The 21,989-nt window shown below is 38.9% G+C and overlaps 1 protein-coding gene across 1 annotated transcript; it reads left to right on the top strand.

Annotated features, from left to right (window-relative positions):
• The first annotated feature begins 1,815 nt into the window (after window positions 1-1,815).
• Window positions 1,816-20,204, top strand: lnpep (leucyl/cystinyl aminopeptidase). The gene is made up of 22 exons (XM_085294217.1): window positions 1,816-2,252; window positions 4,263-4,357; window positions 4,832-5,034; window positions 5,764-5,875; window positions 5,991-6,248; window positions 6,344-6,534; window positions 8,423-8,561; window positions 9,220-9,354; window positions 9,501-9,621; window positions 9,737-9,888; window positions 9,977-10,090; window positions 10,190-10,321; window positions 10,463-10,597; window positions 12,449-12,609; window positions 12,697-12,785; window positions 12,916-13,099; window positions 13,205-13,361; window positions 14,240-14,424; window positions 15,829-15,990; window positions 17,517-17,657; window positions 17,744-17,825; window positions 17,921-20,204. Exons 1-22 carry the CDS (start codon window positions 2,225-2,227, stop codon window positions 18,050-18,052), a joined length of 3,108 nt encoding a protein of 1,035 aa, XP_085150343.1. The 5' UTR covers window positions 1,816-2,224; the 3' UTR covers window positions 18,053-20,204.
• The last annotated feature ends 1,785 nt before the right edge of the window (window positions 20,205-21,989 follow it).

Below are 21,989 nucleotides of genomic sequence, written 5' to 3'. Positions count from 1 at the left end.
AAGGAATGGAGTTCTTCCTGACCCTCCAATGCACTGCACAGTTCCTGGCTTTACCATATTCTTTATGTGCCTGAACAAGAACAATGAGCAGAAGCCAGTTATCTAAAGGAGTCATATAATGAAACAGAAGCCTTGTTACACATTCACAAACATCAGAATCAAAACAAACGGGTTTGAAGTTAAACACGAACAGTTAAATGAGTACTTACAAAAATCAAATTATTAAACACAACAGTTAATGCACAGCTATGCTCCTCAGTATTCAAATCAAATGCAATGACTTGTTTGCTTTAAGCTGTAATTTTTTATATATATCAACAACATAAAAAGAAATCAACTTTGTAAACTTTCAAGATTTTTTATTATGCCCTCATGTGGAAAGAAAACATTACAGCCATGTCATGAAAAAGCAATTAAATGAAGATTGTTTTCCCCACATTTTCACACATGAGAAAAAGAATGCACAACAGTGCCACCACAGTGTAAGTAATAGTTTCACCCTGACCACATCTATACAAATGGCCAGATTCCAACACGGTTCACTACATGGACAATAAAAGAGTTTGTTGTACTTCCTGTATCTGCGTTTTTGTTGCATAAACTGAAACATATCCTTTATGTCTTGAGTGTAGATTGTGTACGCCTATATTATGTTAGGGTCTTGGTATAAATACTTAATGCCTATCATTAGGGTTTAGGCTGTAAATGAAAGTAAAACAATTTAAATAGCATGACAACAAAAACAAGGGAGAGAATAAAGGAGTAGGAAGAAGTATAAGCTTATTATTCCCACCACATCGCCACTGTTTAGTATAATCATCATTGTAACTTCCTATTTAAGTTCTGTCCTATCATAAATCTTTATTTGTTGTTATTATACTAAAACAACAAAAACACACACATAGTCCAAAACGTGGAGCTTGTTAATGATCTGAAGGCAGTTGGGACCACAGTCACAGAGAACACTTTCTGTAACACACTACACTGTAATGGACTGAAATCTTGCAGTGCCTGCAAGGTCTCCCTGCTCAAGAGGGCACAGTACAGGCCGTCTTAAGTTTGCCAGTGAACATCTAAATGATCCAGAGAAGATTTGGGGTCATTTCTGCTAAGGGTACAGGACAACTTAACTACAATGAAGGGTTGATGGACGGCACTGTAAAATCTGGATGAAAACCTCCTTCCCTAAGCCGGAATACTAAAGATGGGTCGTGGATGATAAAACCAAAACAAAACATACCACCAAGTCCACAAAGGAGTGGCTAAAGAAGAAGCAAATTATGATCATGCTGTTGCCTAGACAGTCTCTAGACCTCAGTCCTACAGAAAATCTGTGGAGGGAGCTGAAAAACAGCAACCAAGAACCCTAAAGGAGAGGGAACAAACCTGCTGACCAACTCCAAAAAACATCTTACTGCTGTGCTTGTCAAGAAGGGTTTGTTTTGCTTGGGATCAAATAGTCCCCTCAATGACATGAAAATCAACCTATAACTTTTATCTGTTTTTCTTGATTATAGTTTGATATTATGTCTCTCGCGATTAAAATGAAACTATCATAAAATCTAGGCACTGGTCATCTCTTTGGAAGTCAACAGGGAATGGAATAATTATTTCCCCCACTTTACACAAACATGCATACACATCCAAAATAGAATATAAAAACGCTGTATTTACCATATACACGAACGTCGTCCTCTCAGGAGAACCAAAAAACCTATTTTGGTAGGGGCGCAAGCATCCGTCGTGCACGTGGCCCCGCCTCCCGGTGGGAACATCCAATCAGATGTGAGTATTGTAATTTGACGGGAGGTCGTCAACAACTGATCGGAGAGGAGGAAAAGTGTCATTTGCTCGTGTGTTTGTTGTTTGCCGAGCGTTTTAGCGAGCAAGAGTAGTTCATGTGTTTTTAGCTCAAGGTGTATTAGTTAACAACAACCGCCCCTTACTCGCTTTTTAACTTGAATAAACAGCTATGGGCGATAAAGTTATGGAAAGCGGCTAACGTTAGCTAACTGAATGTATTTCAGTCGGTTACAATTGTCAGAAGTTGGCTAGTTTCAGGCTAGCTACTACGTAGTTAGCTACCGCTAGTGTAGTGTCAGGGAGCCTGCGGTGGGTTGTTGCCAGCGATAAAATCATTTCGGCTGTCTAGCGTCTTTGAGAGTGCAGAGGTTTCCCAATTTTTTTGTTTTGGACGGGACAAGATCTTTTGAGATATCTTACCATGGATTTGTTTGACAGTAACAGTTCAGGTAAGTAGACACGGGCAGAGGGTACAGTAAAAGAGCAAGCTAACAGCAGCAGGCCAGCTAATAACTGTCGGGACATTTGGCTGGGAGTGACATTCACCCGAGGACACATGCTGCGATTGACTTTTTAAAAACTGTATTAAAGCAGCTTTGTCTTTGCTGCGTAATTTCCTTAATTTTACTCTCAATCGATCTTGTTGATTGTTGATAGTCCTACCGTGACATGACACTTACATTTGCATACGAGTTTCATTTCCCCATAAGCATCAATCAGTGGGCTGCTTAAATATTTTAACTGAAATAAAGATAGTGAAACACATTTCTAACAGCTTAAGAACAGAGGTTGTGTTAACACAGCACCCTGTTACGTTTCAAGTTATCTGTAACAGCATAGCAGCACTGTTCGCTCGATATAAGTGTGCTTGGTTTGATAGCTGCTGTGTTTTCTCCTGACGTGGAGCGCCGATAAGTCACGCTCCCAGCCGCTCATGTTGTTTATAACCTCTGTTATGGTCCCAGGACGTGCATTGTTTTATTAGAGCAAACAAAAGAGAGGGCTGTGTACACACTATAACAGCTCAGAGGAAAGTAGCAGCAGCAGCAAAATCACTGTAGTTTGACTTCCTGTTTTTGTGTATCTTTGCGTGCATGTAAGGAGGTTTGATTGTGACTTGGTGATTTTCTGACACCAAACTTGTATTTCGTAATTACATTTACATCAGATAATGATGTTAAAACGTTTACATATTCTCCCTTCCTATAAACTTTAAAGAGTGAGCCATTTTGCAGTGTGTTTTCTGTGTTTTATTACTTGGGGACACACCTGCCAAACACAGGCACATATTTAGCTGTAGTTCTGTGAGTCTGCTGTTGGGTTTGTACTTGTTTTGCATAAACAGGAAAACCCCAGTTTGCCGATAGACTGCTTTAGTGTATTTACACACAGACCTGTGGGTGTTTTACATTTATCCTGCTTAATCATAACCATCACCATAACCACTTCTCTCTTCTGAGAATGTCATTTTGCTCATATGAAATATCTGTTTAACGTGTTTAGTCACTGCTATTCTTATAAACCCTTGTAGACCTTCCACTTTGCCCATTGCTTAGCTCCTAACCTATTTATAGATATTCATCATGCAGCAGTGTGGTCCAGACAGGGAGACTGTGTCGACCCACGCTGTCATATCAGAAACACTGTACTGAGCACACAAGGAGCAAAATAATTCACCTCTGACATTTCTGGTCTGCTGACTTTCTTTGGGAGTTAAAGCTCATCTTTGTTTGCTGTAGTTGTTTTTGAGTGAACACTTTAGGTGTTCAGTGTCTTTCTGTGCTTTCCACTTACAGCCATGAAATGGAAAGTGAAAACTGTTTAGGCTGTAAAACCATGAATGGACTGTGGGGCTGAAACTGCAGAGTTGCACAGTTCATCATTTTAATACTTTAGTTATTGAATTAGGAAGTTGAACATGCCTCTGATTGTTTCAGGAATTACTGTGGGGAAAGTCTGGCTTCCAGGCAGTGACTTAAAGTTTGTAAAACAAGGCCTTCTCTTGTCATAAAGCTGCATATGCAGGTTAGTTTGAGGAAATGCACGCCTTTAAAAACTGCATGTGACATGGTCTAGTGATGAGTAGTCTTTGCTTTAGCGTTTTCCTATTTGGGGACTTTTTTCACTTCTTTTCCCTGTGGAGAAGAAGTTATTCCAGGTTTGTAATGTCTGCAGTTTAGTCTTTCAACAACCTGATAAACCTGTTCTGTGTAGATAAAAGAAGCAGGAAATACTGAAGAAGGTGTTCTAACGGGAAATTGCAAAAACTCTGTGAGCACTTTATGAAACGTGGCTTTGTGTTGAAAGCGCATTCAGTGACAACATTGCTCTTTGTGCCAGATAGTCTCTTCTGCTACTCTGTAATTCTACATCTTAATTCTGTTACATCTCTCTCCTTTCAATCATTTCCCTTTTTTTTAGCAGCATCTGTCTGATTTCTCTTCCTCTTTGTGCTACAGAGCGTGCCAGCCTGCCGAGGAACATGATTGAGAACAGCATGTTTGAAGAAGAGCCCGATGTTGTGGATTTAGCCAAAGACTCCACAGCCTTTCCGGTATGCCAGTATGTCAGGGTTGATAATGTGAGCGAATTGGGGCAAATAGTTGTAAGCTGCTTCTGTCTGACAATGCTATCTCTTCATCATGGTAATACTTCATATGCAGTTTTAGTTTTCAGTCACCGCAGTGATGCTGCATCATACAGCCTTATAGATGAAGTCTTTACACTTTCTCATTCTCTAATAGTCACCAAATCCTCTCTTAAAGCTCCTCGATCCTTTTGCAGCTGCAGAAAGGACAGCTACAATCATTATTAAAACACATCTTCTTTCATTACCTGTTATCTGGACTCTTCTCTTACCTGATTATTGTTTTTATCATTCATTTCTCTGCACTCAGTCTCGTCACCCCCTCTACATATGACATTTTACCCCGTGCTAACTAACTTACATGGAAAGTCTATACAATGAATAGGAATCTGCATGATTTAACCAGAGGATAATAGAACCTACTGGATATGCTCTCTCCAGACGTTTCCTGCTCTTGATCCAGATGAAGTGACATATGAACCCCGTAGTTCACGGTTACTTGTGCGAGGCCTGGGGGAAAACGACATGGATGACGATGAGGAGGACTGCGAGTCTTCAGCACGTTTGTTGGGCATGTCTTTTATGAACCGAAGCTCTGCTCACAGATCCAACTCTTCTCCTTACACCAGACAGGCACCACCAAGGTAAAGTAGGGTTCATCATATGGGATAATGTGCAGCAAGTTTACTTAAAAAATTATTTTTTCTCTGTGGCATATAGGGCTTCATAAATACTTTAGTATTATTATATGATCTGAGTATTTTTGGAAAACAAATTTTGACTTAGTGAGTCGGAAGATAAAAGTACAGCATGTACAACAACATTGGTAGTCCCTGTTTGCCCAGCAGAGTTGTTAGTACTGTTGAAAAACAAATATATATTTATGAAGAGACATGCTGTTAGGAGTCCTGTCAGAAAACTTGTGGCTACAATTCCAATTTTGTTTTAAAACTATATTATGTCATTGTGCCAAGAATGAAATGACAGCAATGACAACACAGGCTAAGATGGTCTAAGTTTGAGTTGTGCTTCCGGATCAAAAAAGTAACCATTAAATATAGCAAAGTCATAGTTAAAATAATTGTGCAGGTTAACCTCAAAGTACTGTTATTGACTACATAAGGTAAATGTTAAAAAAAGCTGTATGCAGATACCACATCCTGTCACATAATAAAAAACTTTCGCATGTGAAGGCTTCAACTTTCACCGGCAAACTGTCTCATACTGAAAGATGATCATTTTTATACTCGCTGTCTAAATGCCGGTTATGAAAGCTCGCATTAACCAAAACTTAACAATCAAGTTAGCAGAGAGATCCTCTTCATATTTAAAATAAGTTAGTGTAAGTAATGTTAATCTCGTTTTGATTTCAGGTCATGTTCACGACCCTCATCACGTACCATAGTTGTATGTGTGTTATTCCTCGTGATAGTGGCCTCAGTGACCATGGTATTCTACTTCCTACCTGGCTGCACCTTTACTAAAGTAAGGAAAATATTAATTAGTCTTCAAGAATATCAATTTCAGAGCAAAAACATTTTATTTTTCTCCATGCTCAGTCACACATTCATTGCTCACTCCAACTCTCTATCCTCTGCAGGCAGGTTGTCATAAGCCAAACAAGACCAATCCCATTGAGCCAGTCTACCCCATCTCCACAAATGGTGAATTGTTTCCATGGGCACAGCTCCGACTCCCTCAAAGCATAAAACCTCTCAGCTATGACCTCACCCTGAACCCCGACCTCGACAAAATGACCTTCACGGGCAGAACTGTTATCAGCATGTCTATACTTCACAGCACAAACCGCATTGTATTCCATGGTGCTAATCTCAACATTACCAAAGCAACCTTCAAAGTGGGTTTGAAGAGAATTTTTTGTGTTCTGATGAATAAATTTACTTTTTTTTTTTTTTGTCTGCTAGTCTGTGACTAACACTTTCTCTCTTCCAGTTGGGTGATGGGCAGGCCAGTGATGTGACTGTACTGGAATACAAACCCAGACAGCAGTTAGCTGTTAATTTCTCAGAGGAGCTGAAAGCAGGCCAGTACTGTGTTTTGACAATGGAATATTCTGCCAACTTCTCAAACGCATATGATGGTTTCTACAAGAGCTTCTACATTGATAAGGATGAAAACAAAAGGTACCCCTTGCTCATTGGCTGTTTATTAGCAGGCTACTTACCACAAGCTTTTAAGGTGGCGGTAATTAAGGCATTACTTAAAAAGTTCTTATTTGTTCCAGCTGTTGTAACTAATTATAGACTGTTGTTAATCTTCCTTTTAGTTCAAAGAATCTTGAAAGACTAGTTAACTAGACTAGTTAATCAGTCAAGATTGAGAGTGCATCATAGCACTGAAACGGTATTAGTGAAGGTTATGAAACATCTTCTAATGGCCTTTGGCAATGAACTCATATCTGCGTTTGTCCTGTTAGACCTCAGTACAGTGTTTGCTACCACTGACCACAAGATTTTACTACAGATATTAGAACATACTGTTTGTATTAGATGAACTGTGCTGCAATGGTCTGAGTCATATCTGTTGGATAGATTTCCAATTAGTTAGTCGTGGAGTTCTGTGCTGGGACCAATACTTTTTACTTTATACTTGCTTCATTTAGGCAACCTTATAACAAAACACTGCATACAGTTTTATTGCTATGCAGATGATGCACAGCGTTATTTATCCATGAAGCCAGGTCATGCAAATCAACTAGTTAAATTAAAGGGATGTCATAAACACATAAAGGCCTAAATTACTTCTAAATTCAGATGTAACTGAGGTTATTGTACTCAGCCCTAAAAATCTAACAGGATATTTACTTCAGATGGCCTCATAGTGTTACCTTTAGTAACACTGTGAGTCATCTTGGAGTCATTTTGACCAGGATATGTCCTTCAGCGTGCACATCAAGCAAATATATAGGACTGCCTTCATTCATGTGGACAAGATCTTTAAAATTAGAATCATCCTGTCAGAATGATGCTGAAAAACTAGTTTATGCATTTATTACTTCTTGCTGGACTGTTGTAATGCATTGTTATCAGGCTGTCCTTAAAAGTCCACGAAAACCCTTCATTTGATTCTAAATGCTGCTGTGAGACTAGAAAGAAAGACCGTATTTCTCTTATTGGCACCAGAATTTAATTTAAAATTTTTCTCCTTATATACAAAACCTTGAATAATCAGGTCCCACCTTATCTTTAAGACCTCTTAGGACCATATCACCTCATTAGAGCACTTTGCTCTCAGATTCAAGGTTTAATTTTGGTTCCTACAGTTTTTAAAAGTAGAATCGGAGGCTTCATCGATCAGGTCCGTGTATTTTGGAACCAGCACCCAGTTTGGACTTGAAGAGACAGACGGCTTCTCCCACTCTACTTTTACGTTTTAAGATTAGGTTCAAAGCTTTCTTTTTTGATAAAGATTACAGTCAAGCCTGGGTCTAATGACCCTGACTCATACTGTACTAAGCGTAGGCTATTGGGGGCTTCCCATGATGCACTGACAAGTTCATCTTCACTCATTTCTTTTCACTCCCTGTGTGTTTATACACTACTAGTGCATTTAATCATTAGTACTTATAAAACTCCTGCCTTTTCTCTTATAGTTTTCCTTTTGACCTGTTTCTCTCTGCTGTCTACCCTTTCCCTTCACTCTCAACTGGCAGATAGTTGTCATTTCCCGAGCCTGGTTCTGCTGGAGGTTTCTTCCTGTTAAAAGGGTTTTTTTCTTTCCTACTGTTGTCACGTGTTTGCTCACACGGGGATGTCTTGTTGGAGTTTTTTTCTAATACTGTAGGGTCTTACACTTAAAATATACTTCACATTAAGGCGACTATTGTTGTGAATTGGTGCTATATAGGAACAATTGAATTGGTTCTGCCATAAGTACAGACTATGGAGTCAGCTCATCTCATCGCCACAGTCTAACAAATGAGTGCTTTAAAAATAACAAATACAGAAAGAAAATGTTTTATGGAGTTTAAACATTTCCAGCATGGTCATGTTCACCCCCTCTTTTCCCCAGGGTCCTAGCAGCAACACAGTTTGAGCCGCTGTCGGCCAGGAAAACCTTCCCTTGTTTTGATGAACCAGCTTTCAAAGCGACATTCCTGATTAAAATCAGCAGAAAAAAAACCTACATGACTCTTTCAAACATGCCCAAGGTAATTTAAAATGAATGAGTTTTGCATTATGATACTAATGGTTGAAACATTCTACTCAGTGTTTTATAAGGCTTCATTCATATGTGGTTGAATTATTTTTATTCACTTGTTCATTTGTTATTTTTGGCAGTATCCGACTAGATTTAAATGTATGAAAACTGACACAAGGTTTGAATTACATTTGGTTACAGTAGCATGAGAGTTTAACATCCTAATAGAGGTTTGGCTTTTGAAGAAGTGATTCTTCTTTTTTTGTACAGATGCTGAATGGTGACAATTTTAAATTAATGCCAGCTGTTACATACCGGCTTGGATGTACAAAATGAAATATGCTTTCTTCTGAGGAGGCTTACATGATGGGTTTGTCCACTGTATTATAGAGTTCACAGAGTTTCGATTTTTTAAGATACTGTCAGTTGCAGTAAACTTACGATTGTGCTTTGTCACTATGTAACCACAGTTTACAAAGCATAATTATAATAATATCCTGTCCTGAAGACTTTGTAATTCTTGTAACCACTATGGCTTCTCAGGTCACGGTGGGGGTACAGTCAATACTACCAGATGGTGTGCTGCACTGCTGTATTCATCCACAATAAGTCAACAATACTGATTTATTGCAGAGGACTTCAATACATCCTTGTTTTGTGTATTTCAGGCAAAATCCACAAATCTCTCCAATGGCCTTGTGCAGGATGAGTTTGAAAAGACCAGTGTTAACATGAGCACTTACCTGGTGGCCTTCATCGTTGCTGACTTCACCCCTAACACCAAAAATGTTTCAGAAACCCAGGTAGGTCTAGCAGAGAAATATTTTTCTGTTTCAGTTCAGCCTCTGCAAATATTTTTTTTAAAATGTATTTTTCAGTGAGGCTGTGCTGTTGTTGATAAACTATATATATGTGTATACATATAAATACCTTTTATTGTTTGTGTTAGGTGTCAGTCTACTCTGTACCAGAGAAAAATGGGCACACTGAGTATGCTCTGACCATAACCTCTAAACTGCTGGAGTTTTACAATAACTTCTTTGACATTAATTACCCTCTCAAAAAACTAGGTGAGTAAACCAATGGATATTTAATTATACACACTCTGTGCTCTATCCTTGTGTAACTGTTCTCCCCCTGTCCCGTTTTTACACAACCCCATATGCTGTCTTTCTCTGGTGTCAGACTTGGTAGCTATTCCTGACTTCCTGGCAGGAGCCATGGAGAACTGGGGGCTAATCACTTTTCGGGAAACCACTTTGTTAGTGGGCAAAGAGTCTTCTCTCCTGGAAAAACAAGTGGTGGCTTCTGTCATAGCACATGAGCTTGCTCATCAGGTACTTTTGTTTGTGTTTGTATCTGTGAAAAGAAACAGTGAATATGTTCACATGTCCAATGTTTTTTTGTTTTTTTTTTGTTTTACAGTGGTTTGGAAACCTGGTGACTATGACATGGTGGAATGACCTGTGGCTCAACGAAGGCTTTGCCACTTACATGGAGTACATGTCACTGCAGGAAGTGTCGCCCGACCTGGAAACTGTACGTTCTGCCGTGTAGCTTGCCAAATTATTTGTCATAGTTTTAAATCAGATAATGTTATGTGCTCCTACATATGCAGTATGTCCTGTTTGTTTGCAGGGTAATTTATTCCTCTCAGTGCGGTTCAGAGCCCTAGACAAAGATGCACTAAACTCCTCGCACGCTGTGTCGACAGACGTTAATACAACAGAACAAGTAGAGGAGATGTTTGACTCTGTCTCTTATGAAAAGGTAAACTCTGACTTATAAGTACATCACATGCTGTTCATTAATTCACTTAACTTTGATTTCTAGCTGTTCATTTAAGGAAATAGTGACCCTCACATGAATTCTTGATAGTTTATTGCTAGTTTATTATTCTTTGTCTTCCAGGGTGCATCCATTCTTCTAATGCTGAATGCTTCCTTCCCCGGAGATCAACAGTTCAGAAAGGGTATCATTGAATATCTCAAACAGTTCAGTGGATTAAATACAGACACTGATGACCTCTGGAACAGCCTCACACAGGTATTAGTGGTGTGTTTTTTATGTTCATGCATATGTGTGTTTTTACTGACACAGTGGCTGGTTATTTTTTCCCCTTTGTGAAGTGGGATTGTGGCAAAATGTAGCCTTGGTAAAATTTACCATAGAGCTTGACCAATACAGTATTTTTAAGACCAATACCAATATTTGTTGATTTAAAAATCAATTTTTTTTTCTTTCTGTCGCACAACACCTATTTATTTACTCATTTACACTCTCCCTAAATCTGCATGGATCAGCTGGTTGTTGTGTTAAAAGATGTGCATGACTAATTGACTAGAAGTTCAAACGTTGCTGCTAGAAATAAGAGTTGGCTATATGTAGCATTCTTATTTTTTTAAATGGAAGATATTGTCAAAGATGTTACACAACCGCTGGGCACTGTCAGACTGCAGCCTTTACAGTTGGCTGCACACACCTCTCTGTGTGTCCGTGAAAGGAAATTGTAAATGAACGAGGGAAAAGTAAAACAGATGGCTGCCAGAGTGCTGCCTGCGCTTATCTGTAGTACTTTATAGTAAAGCATGAGCAGCCGTAGGTTGGTTTTGCCAGAATAAACTGGAGTAAACTGGAGTGTAGAAGCTAGACAGGAAGAAACTGAGGCTACTGCTGCTAGTTCTGCTATGGCTAGCCAAAGGCTGTAAGTTAATCTGATATTGTGCATATTTACAACATTATACAGAATGTAAAGTGCCGCACCTTTAAGCAACATTTAAAACATGATTGTCTAATAAGAAATATGATTAATGGGTTCATATAGCCCTTAAAATACAAATGAAATATTTGTAAGAAGGTTCTGACCTTTGGGCTCGTTGAGTAAACAAAGTTTTTCTCTCTCATTTAAACGGCTAGAAAATTAGTCACCAGGATGTATCCTAGTTCCAAACACCCATGTTACCAAAAAGGAAGATGCATAGTGCCCTCTGGTGAACAAACTATGTAACACCAACACTCATAACCTGGTTAAAGAGTGTTTCTCCTGTCCCTGCTTTACTTTTTTTTTTTTTTACTTGTCATCTATCAACATTATACTTGCTGATATCAAACTAGTAAATAGATAATGCCTGATGGGCTCTAATCTACTGTAGCAGCAACTACAAGTGCTTTATCTGTACTACACTGTTTACGTCTTTGCATATAAGGAAAGATTTTGTTAGTGGATAGCATTGCAACTATGCAAGATACAGATGATTACATATGAGTCCTGAGTAGGCTCTTATAAGGCCTTTTGAAAATAGTCCTGTTAAATATAGATATGTTATATTACCTTGTTTTCTAACTTGGTAAATAGTCTCATAATGGAGATTATTTAGAACTTCTTTTTTTAAATAGATATTTTTATTCTGTTTACTCTTTGCTGAGGTATTGCAGTCAATCTATAATTCAAATGTAGCTAATATGCTCTACATAGAATGTTCCCTTGCTTGTTCTCTTGCTTATTCCCTTTTGATGGCAGAGCACAAGACAGATGCAAAGACTATATAATTGTGACAAGAGTGTTTCAACCTAATGACCTCAGTTAAAGTTGATGCTTTCATTTGCTTAGTCATCTTATTGTCTGCCACAATGCTAACAACTTGATCAACAAGTCTCTCATAGTTTAGAGTTTATCTTTGATCTGTTCATCAAAGAGATCTTTTTGGATAGATTCTGTGAGTAGTGTACACTTTGTTGCCATTTGGATACTAGAAATTGTAATTGTTTGCACAAATTTTGAGAATATAGCTGCAAAATATGAGTCCCCTTCTACACTAATTCTCATGTGTGGAGAAAAAATGAAAGCGTGACATTTGGCTGCACACACAGATCAAATATTCCCCTTCCTATCCTCAGACCGATAAGTCCACGCACCACATGAATGTATCGCAGATGATGACATCGTGGACATCACAGAAAGGCTTCCCACTGGTCACTGTGAACCTCATGGGAAACCAGGTGACACTCGCACAGGAGCACTTCTTGCTCACATCTGACAATACCACGCATACGTCAAGGTGGGTTACACATTACCACACAGACAGACAGACACACATAAATCATAAGGACACCACCGTGCTAACTGTAGTGTGCACTCTGTTTAGCTTGTGGCATATTCCAGTGACGTACGTGAACGACAGCTGTAGTTTGGCCCCTGAGTGCAGACAGGTTTTCACTCTGAAAAATAAATCAGGTAAAAGACTAAAATAGAAACCTATTCTAATTGTCCTTGGCTGAGCTGCTCTCGAATGAAAAGTTTTAAGTGTATTCATGTGTTTATTTGTTTTGTTTTGGGGTTTGTTTGTTTTTTTTTGTATTTTCAGACACATTTAAGCTGTCAAAAAATGTAACTTGGCTGAAGTTGAACTACAAAAATACAGGCTTCTACATAGTGGACTACGGAAAGGATGGCTGGTCTGCTCTTGCTCAAGCTTTGTTCTCAAATGTCGGCGTTCTTACACACGAGGACCGTGCTTCACTTATACATAACATCTTTGCTCTCTCCAGGTATCAAAGTCTTTTAATTGCATTTAGTGATGAAAGTCTTTTTTAAATTTCTTCTGCTTCATTTTGATGCTCTTCTGTTCCTCGTTTGTCCCGTGTCGTCACTAGATTGGGACGTGTGTCCTTCCTGCAGGTCATAAATCTACTGAAATATGTCTCAGCGGACACTGAGACTTCTCCTGTGACAGAGGCCCTTTTACAGCTCAATAATATCTACCGACAGCTTGAAAAAAGACAGGAGTCTAATCTTGCATCCCGCATGAAGGTATTGAACTCACACCCAAGAAATTAGATTTTCAGTAAAGACAGAATTTTTAAAGTTTTGCTTCTGACTCCAAAACAATGGATTTTAAATCAAACTGCCAAGATGTGATTGAAGTGCAGACTTGAATCTTTAATTCAGGGGGTTTAATAAAAAAACTTTACATTAGCTGTATCTAGGGTAGTTTTCAATACCTGGCTAAAAGTCCTTTGCAGTCCTGCCTGAAGTCTAGGACTCACAGGTATCCCCAGTTGGTGTGTTTTCTCCCTTAAGATGTTCTGCTAAGCCTTTACTGCAGCCACCTTCAGCCGCTGCTTATTTGTGGGTCTCTCTGTCTTCTTTTTCAGTTTGACTGAAAAGTTGCTCTATTTGATTGAGATCAGGTGAATGTCTTGGCCATTGAAGAATGCCTCGTTTTTCTTGGACTGATTTTGCAATGTACTTTGGTTTGTCATCCATTTATACTGTTAAGAGTTTTCTGATCAGTTTTGCCGCATTTCTCTGGATCTGAGCAGAGAGTATAGCCCTGTACACTTTACAATTCCTCCTGCTTCTTCTAGCAGCAGTGACTTCAACAGTAAACACGATTGACACAATTGTTACATTTCACAAAACGGCCAGTATGACGTTCTTTAATTTCACTATTAATCTACATCTTTTAACATTACTTCTTTTTTTTTTCTTTTTTTTTTACGTCATATTACGTGATAAAACTTTAATTTGCTAAAAAAAAATCTGACTTTGATTTGACACTTAACACATAACGTATCTTTGATAAGGTCAGAGCAAGTCTTTTTCCTAGTTCATCTGCGTTTTGGCTTTATCATGCTAATGAATGTGTTTTGTTTTGGGGTTTGTTTTGTTTGTTTGTTTTTTGACAGAATTTTATTATGAGCAAATTTCGTAATCTGACGGCCAAACAAACATGGGAAGAAGAAGAGAATGTGTCCAAACAGGAGCTGCGCTCTGCTCTGCTGGAGATGGCCTGTAATCTGAATGATGAAAACTGCACCCAGCAGGCCACGTCCCTGTTCAAAAAGTACATGGAGTCAAATGGTACCCTCAGGTACGTCCAGAGCACAACAAACATTTCATTGTCTTACTCTGCTTCGTTTCAAGCTGGTAACACGGTGAACAGTATTAGTCAAACATCATTTTAGAAATAGAGATTGACAGACCACGTGACTTTTGCGCATTGTATTGTGGGTAGGAGTGGCAACAAAATCAAAACACTGCATCAAGAGCTAGTATTTCCAGCATCATTAATTCTGCGGTTTTAATCCCTACTTGCATTTTATTTGCCCCCAAAACTGTTGTGTACAAAACGACGGTGAGTGTATGCACTCACAAAATGTTTAAAAACTTCAGATCCCTACAACAAGCCCAGGTCCAGTTTACTTTGGTGATTTGGACTATTCCATTTCACAGCTGTTGTTACATTTTTTTCTTTATCTCCTGGCCAACGCAATCTATTTGTCATTTCAGGTTGTAGTATTACACAACATTTTCAGGTCTAATAGAAATAAAATAAGAATTCATTCAATTCAATGTCTCTATTTATAACTGGCATTATTGTTTCATTCTATTATAGAATCTTACAGGAAAGACGCAACATTGTATTCCATCATGCTTTATTAGCTGCTTCGGTGAAAAACAAATCAACAATGCCAAAAAACCATATTAAAACAACATATTGGAAAACAGTTATTCATCACTTGATTGCTTCAATACAACACTTGGGCACATATATGTGGGACTTTTCATGGCTGTTTTGAGCTCTCTCTCTCTTAACCGATCAAATCCCGCTGTGGTAGCAGCTTTAAAATCAGTATGACCCAGGTTGATAGAGGGTGCCCAGTCTGTATTCCAGCATTTTGTAGGCTGGTTTTCCTACAAAACACAACAAACATTGGCCCGCAAAGCCACAGTGAACAAAGCAGCATAGCGTAACGAATTCATTTCAAATCAATATAAGACTTATTTGTAACCTACATCAACAATCATGTTAAACAGAAGACTTACCTTTATGGAAATGCTTGGAGCAGACTAACATGTGAACTGGAGTGTTCTGGGACATTATATTTGGTCTTCGAATGGCTGCAATCCAGGTCATCCGTCGGCTCTTTGTTACTTCGGAAACATGGCTTAAACAATTTCTCTTCCACAACGTAATCCGATAACAACTGATCTCTTTACCGGTCGGCTTCCCGTGGCTGGTATGCGACCGGCTATTGCAGTTAATAATACAACAGCATCTTGCCATTCTTTCTGTTTCTTTTTATCACTGTGTGACTGTTTTCATGTGAAAGCCTGCGTGTGCTAGTACCGCTTGCCACTCGTACCCATAATCCTTTGCGGTTTTACGCCACATTTTCAATCTCTATGGAAGGTGATGGGACCTAATGGAATCAGAAAATTAGAATTGAGTAGCAAAAGTAAAAGTCTGTTTCTTTTGTATTTATTGTCATAGGATTCCTGGTGATCTGCAGCAGACTGTATTTACAGTGGCTGGCCGGTCTGATGAAACCTGGGACGCTCTTTTCAACATATATGTACATGCCACGTACGATTCAGAGAAGCGGAAAATGCTAAAGGGCCTAGCATCCACTCAGAACCCACAACGTTTAGTACAGTAAGTTTTTTTTTTTTTTTTTTTTTTTTTTTGCATTTGTTAATTATGCGCTATTTTAACAAAGTCCGTTTCCCCGCCCATTAATTTCATCTGCAACTCAAAGTCCTGCGATGCCATTAAAATGACTTCACTTGATTCCACCAGAGCAAAAGTTTGACATACTCAAGGTCTCACAGTTACTCACCTTGTCAGTGCTGTAGTTATATTACTGTAGTTTACATGTAAAAATTGTTACTGACCCTGCGAAGTATTTATAGTTTGTTTTTTGTTTCTGGCATAAGCAATCTTGATGTTTACTGACTCAGCAGGTGGAAAACTGTTATTAAATTACTTCAAACTTGTTCTGCGTTTGGGGCATCATTATACTGTAATGTATAATGGTGCCCCACACATCTAAACAAACTGATCTTCAATAAGTTGATTAGACTGCATTTTGGGGATGCTAGATTATGTTAGAATGTAGCTGATGTCTTTTTCAGTAAGTCCATCCATTTATTTCCATCCATGCGGGTGTGAATAAACAGCAGCCTACGCAGAGAAGCACAGACCTTGCTCCACCAGCTCTTCTGGTGTAAAGTCAGTTGCTCCCAGATGTAATCTCTCCAGCATGTCCTTGGTCTGCCCCAGGGGCTCTTACTGGTAGAACAGGCACAAAACATCTCATCCAAAAGGGGCCCAGAAGGGATCCTAGTCACCTCTGCTGGGATCTTTCAAAACAGAGGAGTAGCAGCTCTACACTGAGTCCTGTCTCCATGGAAGAGCCCAGACAGCCTTCAAAGAAAGATCATTTCTGCTGCTTGCATCGGTCTTATTCTTTTGGTCACTACTCAGAGCTTGTGATCATAAGTGAGAGCAGGGACATAGATCATAGATTGATGTGACTGGTGAATCGCAACATCTGCTAGACACTGCCCTGTCTCTCTGTACATCTGCATTTATTTATCATGGATATTTAACAAGTCGTGAAAATGTTGTTATTAAAAGGTTGAGATTTGTATATTAGAAGTTATTTGTTTTAAAACCTGTTAATATAATAGTTATAAACCTTTGAGATGTACGGCAGTGGTGTCAAACGTGTGTCAAACACCAAAGGGTCCAATTCGACCCACTGGATGGCTTTACAGTAAAGTCATTAACTCCCCTGAATTTTCAATAGGATGTATTGTTAAGCCTTTTGTGATAATACCAGCATTAGTATACAGGAGTGAAAGTATAAAAAATGTTTCTAGATTTCAACAAGAAGTCAGCAAATGAAGATTTTGTGCATTTTCACATTGATCTGGGAATTGTAATGACCACAGACTTCCCAGTTATTTTGAAGTAATGCTATGTTCTGTTTTCTGGCACATTTTTAAGGGAGAGCGGCAAAGAGCATTACACTTTGGTTTATGGCTTCAGTTTTTTAAAATTCTCCTCTATCTCAACTTAAAGCTTTCAAAATGTACTTCTTTATACTAAAGATTGTTTGATCCCCACGCTGTGTAGTTACAATCAGGGTCCTTTTGACATGTTTGGTTTCTTTCTAGGATTCTGTCGTTTGGTCTGAGGGGAAGTCTCATTCAGACTCAGGAGTTGCCTTTGGTTATCAGCACTATGTGTCAGAGCTTTGCTGGTTGTTTGTTTGCCTGGGACTTCATACAAGAGAACTGGGACCGCCTCATAGAGAAGTAAGTTAGTCTCAGAGTTTCCCTTTGTATAGCATTTTGAGATAATTTCACCTGAAAATTCAACGATTTTGTCTTTTGGGCTGCAGGTTCCCTATTGGCTCCTTTGCCATCCAGGCAATCATCAAATCTGTTACCTCCCAGTCCTCCACACAGGCACAACTTCATAAAGTATGTCCTTAAGTCATTTCTTATGAGAATGCATTTGTTTGACTCTCAGTGTACTTGTTTCGTGAGCTGAGCTTGTGTGTTTTGATGTCTTATAGGTGCAGGCTTTCTTCTCTGGTCTGAAGGAGCGTGGCTCTCAGATGAGGAGCGTGCAGGAAGCTTTGGAAACCATAAAGCTGAATCAGCGCTGGATGGACAGGAACCTGCCTACACTCCAAAAATGGCTGTAACACGGATGCTCCAACAAGTCTCCACCCCAGTAACAAGCAACTGGGCTGTTTCTTTGAGACAACAACAGTATTTGCACTATCTTAGGACTGTGTCCTTTACCTCCCCTCATCCAGACCAGAGCGCTAATCAGTGGTTGTGCTCTAGCTGGTTGGACAGGTTGTTTTAATTTTTGAGATTGGTCCTGTAAGTTGTACATGATAGCTCAGGGTGGATCTGATTGTGTGTGTGTGATTGTGACAGGGGGTCGTCAGATGCAATACACACTCCTCATGTTTTATGCTGTTGACCAAACCTCTTCCGCAGTTCTCATCTAAACCTCACGCCTGAGCAGACAATCATGCTTTCACCCACACTCCTTTGGCCCAACCACCTCTCAGGCACCTTTCATCGTGAGCTGTAAAACGGCCACTTTAAAATAAACTCAATAGTATGATTAATGTCAATATTACTGTGTATGTGAAGATGCAGCTGTCAGGGATTTCTCAGCAATGATGAATTTAAATTAATGTTACTTGATAGATAGGATTATCCTTAGAGTTAAAGTAACCACGTGTCTTTTTGTTGGAAGAATATCTACCTGTCAGCCTGTACTAATTATTCATGCGATCCCAAGTGTTTGCTATACTAGTCATGGTTGGGCTACAAGATTTGTTCGTTGATGAGTAGATGCCAGTGTGTTGGTATTGAATGAATGTACTGACAAAAATATCCCACTGTGTACTGTAGATGATGTACAAAAAATAGTGCAGGTTTAAAATGATAGCCATTGTGTCTTAGGTGAGAGCAGGCAGTGCACACTGGAGCTAAACATTCATTTCTTCCTTCCTTTCTATCTCTCCCCCAAACTTTAATCCCAGCCAAGCTTTAATCAACAATTTTTTAATTTTTTTTTTCTTTTTAAATTTGGATCACTTTCCTGCAATGAAGTCACTTTACAGACTCACTCTTTGGCTTTTTCCGCTTGTAAAGTTGTAATTATAGTGTAGATATGCTCAACCCCAAAGCCTTTTCCCTTGCCGTTTTGGATGTACCATTTTAAACATCTAAACTTTAAACAATTTAATAATTAGCTTTCTTGTGTGTGTGTGTGTGTGTGTGTGTGTGTGTGTGTGTGTGTGTGTGTGTGTGTGTGTGTGTGTGTGTGTGTGTGTGTGTGTGTGTGACTGTACACATCTACCTGATCAGGAGTCTTGGTTAAAGTGTTTTACTGCATCTCTTGATTTGAGACAACACCTGGAGGTCATTTGCTCATGAATGTTGTGTTTTAAGGGCTAATGTGCATATTTAAGTATCCAAAGTATACAGAAGAACAATCCATGTTGATAGTTTGCTCAGTAAGCTGTTACTTGTCAGCCAAAAATAGGAATGTTTAAAGTTGGTCCAGTGTTAACCACCTCTGTATGTTCACTATTTATTGTCTTGAGATAGCTCCTCCAGTTTTGCAACAAGATGTTATTTAAGTACAGCTGTACCCTCAGCCAAAGCGGTACTTATTCACTCTATTGCTTGCCATGATTGGCAGGTGAAATGTGATCATCATTACATTCAGGAGGCCTGCATCTCTTTTTTGGTGGTCATAATATTGTTTGTTCCATTGATGTAAAAAAAAAAAAAAAAAAAACCAATGTCCAAAACAGTAGTACAGACTGTTGTTACAAAGGCATCTGTGCACAGTTGCTGGTAATGGTGGCCTTTTTTTTTATTTCGGAGAATGCAACTATTCCTGTGAACAGGTGAGAACGATGGTGTACGGCACTGTGAAGAACTGAGATGGTACCGATTTGGTTACACTTTACCAGTAAAGTTTCCCCCTTTATTTATTCCATTATATCTATAATGACTTTACAGAAATATTTTGGAATCCTTGCATTTTTATCCTCCTGATGATTTTGGCTCATTTTCCTTAGAAAGGCCTTACTATCTTGTTACATTAGCCGGAGAGTTTGATTTTCATGTCTCATTTTCTGTCAGAGTCCTGGCAATCATAGTATGTGATGATAGGGCTACTGTAGAGGACCACATGTGCAGTAAAGCCAGTCAGACTGTCTTTGTTTTTGTTGCACATTAATGAAATGCTGTAGATGCTTTTATCATTTTGTTGCTCTTCATTTGAATAAAAATATAAATAATAAAGGTTTTTTTTTTCTTCCTCCAAAAGGTTTGTATAGTTTATATACTGCTTAAAAACGTTTAAGAAACACTTTGAAAACACATCAGATCTCAGTGGTTAAAAAGAAAAGCATGCTGGATATCTATGCAGATATGGACCGGGTAATGTGTTAGTAATAAAAGGATACCAAATCATTACATAAAGTCAAACAACCAAAACCAAATGATACTCAGAAGTTTTTATGACAATCAAAGGATTTCATCCTGAAACCTAATGGCAGACAGGGTGCTGGTGCCTAGCCTGCAGAGGTCTGTGCATCCTTCTGTGAATACGCCTCTTCAGACCATCACTGACAGCCGTAGTGAATTTAATTAAAGTAACTATGAAATAAGCTTGCACCATTGAGTCTTACGTACATGGCTTAGGTAAAAGAGAATCTCTCAGTTTAGGGTTATGTAGGGACAGATCCGAATAGAATATAAAATCGCACTAAAGCTCGCTCAGTATTAAGAAAAGTATAAGATCTGTTTACAGTCAAACTTAAAGTCTGCCCGGCGACCAGGAAGGGTTTGTGGATGAGCAGAACATTGATCTAATTGGTTTCTGAGTCAGTGCATGTTCTCTGATGTGCAGACGAATGGCAGTATGAAAACAGCAGGCACTAGAGCAGCCTGGAAACCTGGAGGCTTTAAACAACCGGAAGTCATCAATGATACTTCTCCGCTGCACCACCAGAGGCCATCATAGCTCTGCTGTAAATGTTTCTACCTGCCCTAATTCATGCTCTTACAGTCCGAGATTGATTGATACTGATACTGACTATGTTTGGATGTATTCATGTAAAACCCAGATGCCCGATCCTTACAGTGGGAAGGTAAAACAGGACTGTTTGGTTGTTTGGCTCCATATATAAAATAACTGGCATAAATCCAGCTATTCAAACTTCAGTTGTCATTTTTATTTTAAATCAAGCATTCTTCGAGAACTTGGTGTACCTTGCATATCGATATACTGTGTGATACCGATTGAACTGAATAGGTCCCAAACTCGCAAATTATAGGTATGTTTTTAATTTTAGGGTAGTATAAAGAACACGTGAAATGCGGGTTTGACAGTGTACCCAGTTTGATAGGATTGAGGTTAATCAGGTCACATGACTGTAAAATCTGCATACCTACAGTGCTTGTGTTGAAGCTACTAGTGTTCCAGTTTGTTCTCTATACAGCAGTACTCATACCACAAATGAAAAGAAGCTTAAGTGTTTTAAACAAAACAGCTATCACTGCAACGTTTTAGATTTGAAGTATTTCTGTGTTATACAGTCATGGTTAAAAATAAAATGCAGCTTCTGTCATTTTTGTGGTTTTATATATCAGAACATAATGAAAAATGATCCATCCATTACCAGGTCTAACAGTTAGACAAATGCAACTTCAGGTGAACACATGTCACACACTGTGTCATTATTTCCCTCCATCCAACAAGCCCAAAGACACAAAAACTAAGTGCACCCAGTTGTTTAGTGGCTTGTAAAACCATTTTTGGCAGCGATTACATGTAGTAATTGTTTTCTGTATGACTTTGTCAGTGTCTCACATTATTGTGCAGGATTTTTGGCCCACTCTTCTACACAACGTTGCTTCATTCATTGAGGTTTGCGAGCTTTGACTGGCTCATGGTGTTGTTGGAATTGAGCTGTCAGACACATGACCAAACATTTGACTCTAGAATATTTTTGTATACTGAGGAGTTTATGGTCAACTGCAAAGTGCCTAGATCCTGAGGCTGGAGAATAAGCCCAAATCATCATTCCTCCACCACCGTGC

The sequence above is a fragment of the Mchenga conophoros genome, linkage group LG12 (assembly GCF_057382185.1).
Source record: "Mchenga conophoros isolate Kocher_MC1m ecotype Shallow Benthic linkage group LG12, M_conophoros_male_GT1.1, whole genome shotgun sequence".
Lineage (NCBI taxonomy): Eukaryota > Metazoa > Chordata > Actinopteri > Cichliformes > Cichlidae > Mchenga > Mchenga conophoros.
The sequence above is the reverse complement of the archived record's forward strand: the minus strand, read 5'-3'. Positions and strand labels throughout refer to the sequence as shown.

Coding starts and splice junctions, on each gene's coding strand:
- lnpep (XM_085294217.1), top strand. CDS start 2,225: ATGGATTTGTTTGACAGTAACAGTTCAG. Junction 10,091..10,189: donor TGTCGCCCGACCTGGAAACT/GTACGTTCTGCC, acceptor GTTTGTTTGCAG/GGTAATTTATTCCTCTCAGT. Junction 15,991..17,516: donor AACCCACAACGTTTAGTACA/GTAAGTTTTTTT, acceptor GTTTCTTTCTAG/GATTCTGTCGTTTGGTCTGA.